The 9283-nt window shown below is 40.1% G+C and overlaps 1 protein-coding gene across 1 annotated transcript; it reads right to left on the bottom strand.

Annotated features, from left to right (window-relative positions):
- Positions 1–668: 668 nt before the first annotated feature.
- nrsn1 (neurensin 1) lies at positions 669–5356 on the bottom strand. Its single transcript, XM_079165306.1, has 6 exons — positions 5234–5356; positions 1959–2077; positions 1627–1719; positions 1407–1525; positions 946–1133; positions 669–783 (listed from the first exon to the last, which is right to left on the bottom strand). The coding sequence occupies exons 2-6, from the start codon at positions 2055–2057 to the stop codon at positions 680–682; spliced, it is 603 nt and encodes a 200-aa protein (XP_079021432.1). The 5' UTR covers positions 2058–2077; positions 5234–5356; the 3' UTR covers positions 669–679.
- Between the last annotated feature and the right edge of the window lie 3927 nt (positions 5357–9283).

Below are 9283 nucleotides of genomic sequence, written 5' to 3'. Positions count from 1 at the left end.
GCACATGTACTCATATTGTCCGTTTGTGGCAGCTCTCACCGAGTGGTGTAATGAAGTTGCGCTGCACACACGTGTACACACAGCACACACACAAAGTGTTCTGCACTCAGAAAATCTCATCCTCTGATGTCCTTTTAGACACTATAGGCAACGAGATAATGGTTGTCGTGTTCACTGCTGCTTGTGATCATTTTCTGGCAATGGGGGCCAATCACCAATAACTTCAAACAACAGCGCGTCTGCTGCTCTACAGCCTCCAGCAGTAACACCATCCTCCTTTACAAAACGCGAGTCCACTTGACAGAAGAGTACCGAGCTGCGATGTTGTCGCTCAGCTGCTGTGTTCTATTGATTCGTTTCTGTGGTTTGTTTTTCGGGGTAGGGCTCAAGACCTGCACGTGCTTTGTCAGATCACTATGGTGTTCAAACACAAGGCTTAAACTTTTCTCAGCTATATTAACTATGCTCCTATACAACCCCACAATCAAACATGTCAAACACAGTAAATAAAGATGATGAACCAATGCTATTAATCATGTAAGCTGACCTTTCAAAAGAGAAAATGCACACTTTGATCAACACACACACACACACACACACACACTCTCACACAGTCTGCACACTGAATCCATCATCACACACACTTCTTCTTCACTTTATGCCTTCATCTGGTCTTCTGTCAGGTCTCCGACTTCGTGGCCACTGGCTGTATGTTCTGGACTTTGGAAAGTGTGACTGGCACCTTTCCCTCTCCGGGAGTCGGCGCTTTCATTATGGGAGTACCTGTGGAAAAAAGCAGCTCTGTTATGTGGGATATTCATAGAAAGCCCTTTGAGTACAGTATGACAGTGAGCAATTACCCTTTTCACTATACTCTTTGGCATTTATGTTTGAACCTTCATTCCATAATGGGTCGTAACAAGACAGTGGAGAGTGAAACCTCACCAACGGTTGCGTGCAGATCCGCCAACCTCTCCTTGAACTTCTGCTGCAGGTACAGCTCTTCTTTGGAGTAGCTTTTGGCGAAGGCAGACAGCAGGAGACCCACAGCCATGGAGGTGCCTCCCACACAGAACAACACAGCGCCAGTCAGCTTACAAACATCCAATGCGCGGTTGAAACTTACAGCGTTGCTGTTCCAGAAAAAGACAATTGGTTTAAAGCGTTAATTATAAGGGTCAAATCTATACTTAACTGTGACCCTTAGGAAGTCTATAGTTTGCACACAAAAAGTCACCTTATTTTACTGCTATTTTCAAATAACATACTGTATGTGCATTCCACCAAAACAAGGTGCTCTCCATTATGATCATAATTTGAAAATGCAGCACATATTGCAACTGTTAATGTTAAATACACAGACTAGTAGAGTATATAATACTCCCTGTATTGTTCCTATACAGTACCTGTCAACAAAAAGGAGATCATCTTCGCCAAATGCTTCGATCCTGGCTGGAGTGGCATAACCCACCAAAACAACAATGAGACCCGCAAACAATATCAGGGATCCGAACGCGAGACAGACCTAGCGGGGGAAAAGAATAACGTTTGCAATGACAGTATGACTACCCAAATAACATCAGGGGAGATGATGATTTGTGTTTGAGCACGAGGGTTAAACCTCACCTTCCAGAGTAAAGAGCTCCACCTGCTAGGTGATCTCTGAATCTGAAAATCTTCATCACGTTCCCAGATAGAAGCTGTGCACTCCTCATAAAACTGGAGAAGAGATCAGAGAGAGATGTTCTACTTTATAAACATGGAATCTGAAACCCACTAGCAATCAAGATTTAAAACCCTCAAATTTCAAAAGTAAAAAGTATTTACAGTACAATATGAGACTGGGAAGACAAAGAGTTGGTGATAGAAGAGAATGTTTAATATTAGTTGAGAGATGCACTATACTCTCTTTTGTGTGTGTGTGTGTGTGTGTGTGTGTGTGAGTGAGTGAGATATACCTGGTGTAAGTAGGAGCGGACTCCATACTGCTGGCAGTTCCCGCTGGCTTGAGCTTGTTCACCATACTCGGACCCACAGATCTCTGTGCAAGAAGTCATCCTTCACATCTGCCTACCTGCTTGAGGACACACACACACACATGCATGACTGCACCCCTCGCTTTAAGAGCCCACCCACACGGTTTGTGGCCAAACTCTCTCCTACTTTTACCAATAACTAAACATGCACGCACAGATATGCAGTGCATTAATACATTCATAAACGCAAACATGTAGCCCTCACACACACAGTGCCAGAAAGTTATGTAACACTGTACCGAAAGCATGGGTGCCTCGGTACATTGAGATTAATGATGCATTCTCCATGAAATGTTGCATCACTCCTCCTTTTTAGTTTCAATATAGTGTCGGCTGAAAACAGAGAGGGCTGACATGCACAGAATTAACCTTTTGTTTGTGCTGTGCATCAAACATTAACTTCAGCAATATGTTTAGTTTACAAGATTTCACAGATGATATAAATGACATAATGTTGACATTTATCTTGATTTTTTTTCTTACAAGACAGATAGTGTTTTACATCAAGTAAATTCAGGGAATCTAACTAGCTATTTAATTTCAGCTTGCATTACATATTATACCTGTCACCCTTTTCTTTCTGTTACTATATAAACAAAAAGAAACGATTGCATCCTGATTAAAACAAATGACATTAATAAAAGGCAGGAAAAGAGATGCTAGGAAATCCTATTTTGCACACAAATCCAATTCCCTCACTAACCATTTGAGATCTAGAGGCATTTCACAGCTCAGTGCCTCTGTACATACTCACTTAACTATGTTTCAAGTTTCTGTCAGCTAGCACTAAATCATAACTGCTGTTTCTGATGCACCACAAGTGCACAGAATTGGGACTAAAACACTGATCCCAGTGTTGGCAACATTTCGTATCAATGCCAAAAGAAGTAAAACAAAATAAAGACACATCCCAGAAACACATTTATTTACAATATATTATGCTACAAAAGCAGCATGCGCTTATGATACGCGTGACAGATAGACAACGAAAAGTGCCCTAAACGAAAAAGCAATATTTATAACTGACTTAATGGACTTCCTGGTTCATTATGGGAGGAATGTAAATCAACTTGTGGGTAATGTAATGTTTACTAAACTAGCAGTGATTGCACACCTCTGATTTAACATGAATGTTGTTGACTTAAATAGAGTTGGGAATACTGTATATTTGGAGTTGCATCTTGCAGACGCTTTCTAGCCTGAACAGTATTTGTGATATTTACTGATGCAAGCTGTGCAGTAATAATAAGGGAGGTGAGCACAAAAGAGCATCTTTGACCTCCGGCCTGTGGTGCCATCAATGTGATTACACAGCTCGTGCATAATCGGAAGACAGGCATTACTTTTAAAGGCATTAATATCAATGAATCCATAACAGACATCACTAGTGGCTTCCTTATTTTTGCTGGCCTTTCATAGCTGACATTACACAAAATCACAAGTTGCTGTCAAAATCTATCCTAATACCCTTGATTTAGGATTGACCTATTTCATTACATTGATCAAATGTCCAACGACACACAAGTTGAATCTGTTTTTGTGAGTTGTTCTAAAATGTAAACATTGTGGGGGTTATACTATAAAAGTGTTGGCTAGACACAGCAAATATGTTGTCATTCTATTCTACAGACTGTTTGTGTTATCTATACAAATAGATAATCGATGTTCAGAAATGTGTGAGGTTGAGAGTGTCTCAATTCTGCAAATTGCCAAAAATTTGTTCACACAGTATATGGGAGGTGTCAGCGTTTCAGTCAGATGACATAATATGAGTGTGATGAGTGGAATGCTGCATTAAGATAGGACACAGTGTTCCCTGGTACCTTGTGTTAATCGTATTACTGCTTAATTTGTACCTGCTGAGGACTGTCATGAACATCTGGTGCTGCCCAGATGCTATGACCTCTTTCTCTACCTATATCTGCATATTCAATGAAGTTTAAATATTCACCATCAAGCCAAATAATGTAAAATGCAACATATGAGAATATGAGAGATTGTTGATTATGCACTTCTTGTTCCAGGGACTCCATTGAGCCTTAATGTATCCCCATTCAAACATTGGACTAGAGTAGGAAACACGTGTAATTAGGAATTTCATAAAAAGAATTTGGAATTATAATATTATAATTTGTTTTATTTTATAGTTTGTTATAACGTGTTCTTGAAACAACATAACATTTCCTCAGTGCTTGTAGATTTAATCAGTGCCCTTGGCCGCATGTAGTCCAGGACAACATTCGATCATACAGAAACACACATGCAACCAACGTAGTGGCCCAAACTGACAGATGAGATTATTTGATTGATTTAATGAGATGACTGCAATGTGATGTAGCAACCATGGCTAAATACAAAAAACACTACCAAAACAAATAGTGAAAATGGCCCAATACTAAATGCAGATGAGCTGACAGGTCGCAGTTGTACAGTGTGTCTCTAGTAAGGCGATGTTCAGTGTTATACTGCTGCATCCTCTCGTATTTTTTCTTTTTTTTCTTCATCCACAACATACAAACTAAATACTCCTCGACCTACCGTGACCTACATCAAACTAGAGTCTTCAAAATAAAAGCAGAATACACCAATACAATGTAAATGGACAATTCTAGCAGTAAACCAAGAACAAAGTGTCCTATCAACCGGTGAACCGGGAGCTGACTGTGGTGCTGAACGCCATATTATTACCATCCAGCCCTCAGCCCAGCAGGACAACACACAGACGTCATACGTGACGCCAGTCTGAAAACAGACCTCATCCCAACCCCCCATGAGACAAAAATAGAAACACAGCACGCGTTTCAATTAAACTTCGAAAGGCAGACATTGCATCAAAGACTTAATTCGGTTCGTCTGACGTCTTACCGCCTGAAAAAATGTAATCTCTAAATATGACACCCGTAGGTACAAGCTTATTGAAGTTGTATTTCATCTGATTAGGAGAGCAACGCCCGAAACCCTCGTGGAAACCAGCGAATAGGTGAAAGGTGACGACACAAAGTTTAAAACAACATTTCTTTCGAAATTGTTCCGACAATAACGCTACTTCCAGCTGCTAGACGATATCGCGTGCAAGGATGACACCGAGTCTATGCAGGGAATATAATTTCCCGATATGTTATTTACAAAATCATCAATCCACCTGAGCCTCTCGAATTCCAGAAATATTTCTGAAAATCATTGAAATCGTCATTTACCTGTCATTAACAGCTCGGAGAGTGATCACTCGCTGCCGTTCCCTCAGCCGGGTCCCATCACTCTACAGTCAACTCTCTCTCTCTCTCTCTCTCTCTCTCTCTCTCTCTCTCTCTCTCTCTCTCCATCGATGATTCAGATTTTCACGCTGTCTGGTGCGCATGCGTCACATCCATGACAACATATGATTCAACGGCGAATATAAATAACCAGACAGGAGGGAGGACGAGCTGCACAGAAAAGACATTCATTCAAGATTAAACATTCAGGCCTAGATGAATGAATTCATATTAGATGGATGGATGGATGTTTCTATAGGAACATTGGGCAGGAACACTCATTTCACAGGGGAGCTTGTCATAACAATGTCAGTTGAAAGTCAAAGACATGCACAGGCCTACAAAATGTATTGGTCTCTATCAAAATAACTAACATTCCAAGATGCATTCAACTTCACCCACATGTATACATGTTGGAACTTATAGATAATTAAAAAAAAGCTCAAAATACAGTAATTTGCATAGGCTCAATGGGATGTCATACCATTCACAGAAACACAAATGAAAACCTGAGGGTGGAGGAAAGGCATCTGAGTCTTGTGTCAAAATCCACAGCAGGTACACAATAATGCAAAACGCACATACCCGGGTTCTCAGAATTCCAGTCACATACAGTACAGTCTATTTTTAGTGCTGTCGATGACATACACTGTTGAAGGAAGTATTAGTCACCGTCTCAGTGCTCTTCTCGAGCAAGGTACGACCTAAAGGGACGATCTACATCACGACTGAAGTACAAAGCTCCTGTTCATAAAGCACAAGAATGAGTCTGCTGTTAAGTTCCTTTCCAGGTTTGTTTAATGTGTGCCCTACAGTAATAACAACATTTTCTTGGAAGTCAATTTCTTCTAAACACTTAAAGTGGACAACAAACATTGGGTACATAGAATGCAGTGTAGAATGAGCCTTGATTATGTCTATGACCTTGCACACTGTGTGCAGTTGGGTAGTTTGAAATGGCCAAATGGGGAAGTGGGAATCCCACTATCATTTCTGATTTTCAGAAAGAAAGCTTCTGTACAAAAACACATTGTGGAACAAATGGAAGTAGTGCTAGCCCTAAAGAAAGATCTCTGTGATTTTGACTAAGTGGCAGCTAAAATGTGTAAATCCTACTTGCCCCTCTGCAACATCAATCAACATGTATTAATTGGCAAAGGCTGTAAATGGAGAGATTCTATTAGCCACACTGGATTACAGATCTGGCTCTCACAATTTAGACTCGGGAGGCATTAAGTTAGTCTTTATTGGTCGAAAGGCAGAATTTCAGTCATCTTCTCAGGCAAACAATATTCAAGGGGCTAACCTAGACAGGTACTGTAAACGAGAATAAAGGCCAGACCACTGAGCCAACAATTTGGCAAAAAAACTGACAACGAGGAGCCTGGTGGACAGGTGATGGGTCAGATGTGCAACTGAGGCAAGAAACTCAAAATATAGAGCTCAGTGGCAGATGTGGAATAACACGCCTCTGTTCGGTTAGTGTGCACACATCAGCTGAACTAGAGGCAGCGAAGGAAGATGAGAAGATGGGAGCAGCGGTCAACATGTCAGTTACGTATCTTGGAGATATTTCTAAGGTGAAGAGATGCTGCTTTGTCACAGAGATGAGGATGTGTTGTTTTGTCCTGCACATGAGTTCAGTTCAGTTCACCTGTCAGGTGTCACTTAGTTCATGAAAATTAACTCCTGGTATTAAGGTCTATTCAGTTGTATTACATCTTCATTTTGTGTTGCTTTAGAAGGTTGTTTGATATAATAATTGATAAAATAATTACATATTTTTTACATAACAAAGTAAATAAATATGATTTTAAAGATATGGGTCTTCAATGACAAGACATGATTTCTTTTAGATATAAAAATGGCATTGCATCTCACCTTATTTGCAATTACTTGAGTGGTGCCAACACATTTGTTTTACTGCCTATGAACCACATACAAATGATGATATATGTGAAGGACGGGAGACCCATCTTGGGGGCATGTCTGCCTTTTGTCTGATGTATGTTGTCATAGGCATCAGCCATCCTGTATACCGCAAAAAAAAAAAGTACAATAACAGTAAACACATTAACCGAAAAGCACCCCCATGTCTCTCATTTTGTAAATCAGAATACGGCTGTTTGACACAACAGCCATGATAATCGTTCAAAGCTCTTGTTTGTTTCTGCATCTTGAGTGTCTCATAGTGTATTTTTAGACATCCCAGAATACCTCTCACAGCATCCACTTGCGACAATTGCAGATACGTTGCAATCATTTCTGTGTTTAATCACAGAAAGTAGTGCTCGCTCACACTCATCCCATACACATAGAGGGGAGAATGTGTTTCTCTTAGGCTCTGTCACCTTACCTTTTGAAGTTATTTGTGTTATTTTTCTTGCCAAATCCACTTATAAACATGTTTAAATCAGCTCACGCAGTAGTGACCGTGTTTGTGAGAGCTGCTTTCAGGTCAAATGAAGTAATGGATAGTCCAATTTGTAAAATAAATTAGGTGACAAAAAGTACAGTATGAGAAATTGAAGCATTGAAAATAGGTGAGTTCATCTTATTCATTATTGGTTAACAAAAATAATCTGTGCTGTTACATCATCCATAGATTTTGAGCGTGTGCTATCACATTGCGACATACTAATGTCCTTTTGTTGGGAAGAAAACGTTCTGTCATCTCTCTCGCTTCCTCTCCGACTCTGTGTACAAGCTGAGCATCTCAGAGCGGAGAGAGGAGGTTTCTATGGCGACGTGGAAAGGTCACCTTCAGGAAGTTCTCTGTGAGCGTGTGCAGAATGCCAGTTGGATAATCAGGCTTCCTGTAATGACTGATAACAGACCACAGCTCATTAGAGAGAAAGAGAGAGAGCGGGTGGGGTAGGGAGGGGTGGGGGGGGGGATTTTTAGTCATTGAGCAAAGAAACAATAGAACATTTATTCCAAATGTATTCCACACGTTTAATGTGAAATGCAGTGCAATATGCACACTTAATTCCTACGTACAGTGATACAATAAAGCAGAAATAGTAGCAGCCAAGCAGACATGACTTTGGACTAAGCTAATTGTCTACTGTCCCCTCTAGTTGTTGATACTGTGTGTAGCTAACTTGGGTGCTACTAACATGAAAGAAACAAAAGACACATTGATCTGCTAAAATGTCTGTAGAGTATAGGCCACACATGCCCGGTTGGCAGATCATCTGCAGAAACAAGATGACTTCACTACCATGTAGGACAATTCTACCTGGCTGCCTGGCGGGACATTGTGACCTACATTAGCAGCAATGCTGCAGCTACATTGCTACATGAGACATTTCTTTTGGACAGTGGTATGACAAGAACTGATTAGAAAGGCACTAATAATCATAACAGGCAGCAGTAACCTGCTTCGAACAGTAAAATAATGATTATAATGAATTCAAGTTGTGAATCAATAAATCAAGTTATTTTGCCCACCCCTATGTGAATACAATACATATATATAATTATATATAATCTAACAACTTACTAAGAAGACGTGTAACCTTGGCTTCCACAGAAAACAGAGAGAAAATATGTTTTTCAGCACTATTCTGGAAAGGGTTTAAGCCAACTTGTAGTCATTAGTTTTCTCTTATTATTTGCTGTAGGCGACCTTTTTGAATTAAGTAGGGCCATGTTTCCTTTAAGTGTGTGTGATTTATGTTACTCTCTCATGCATAACTTCACCCCTTGCATGCTAGATTACCTGTAGACCGAAATACATACAAGACAGCCACATTGGTGTCTCCCTCCTTCATGTATATCTTCATATGCGTCTTTTTGATATTGGAAAATTGGAAAAATTAAAATGTTCAAACATTGCTTTATATATTATGGATAATCTGGAGGTCTTTGCAGGTGCTGTACATTTCAGATATCCAAGTTGGCACGGGAAAATAAAAACACTAAAATCTTTAGCAACCACAAGTCTGATTTAGTAGACAATATATAACCAAAGACAGTACATGGGGTGGG

The sequence above is a fragment of the Pholis gunnellus genome (genome assembly GCF_910591455.1).
Source record: "Pholis gunnellus genome assembly, chromosome: 8".
Taxonomy (NCBI): domain Eukaryota; kingdom Metazoa; phylum Chordata; class Actinopteri; order Perciformes; family Pholidae; genus Pholis; species Pholis gunnellus.
The sequence above is the reverse complement of the archived record's forward strand: the minus strand, read 5'-3'. Positions and strand labels throughout refer to the sequence as shown.

What these genes read in the sequence shown, in the direction of transcription:
- nrsn1 (XM_079165306.1), bottom strand. Translation starts at nt 2,057, where the DNA reads ATGACTTCTTGCACAGAGATCTGTGGGTCCGAGTATGGTGAACAAGCT. An exon ending in TCCGCTCCTACTTACACCAG is followed by an intron (nt 1,720 to 1,958) that starts GTATATCTCACT and finishes TCTCTTCTCCAG; the next exon opens with TTTTATGAGGAGTGCACAGC. An exon ending in GATCTCCTTTTTGTTGACAG is followed by an intron (nt 1,134 to 1,406) that starts GTACTGTATAGG and finishes TTTCTGGAACAG; the next exon opens with CAACGCTGTAAGTTTCAACC.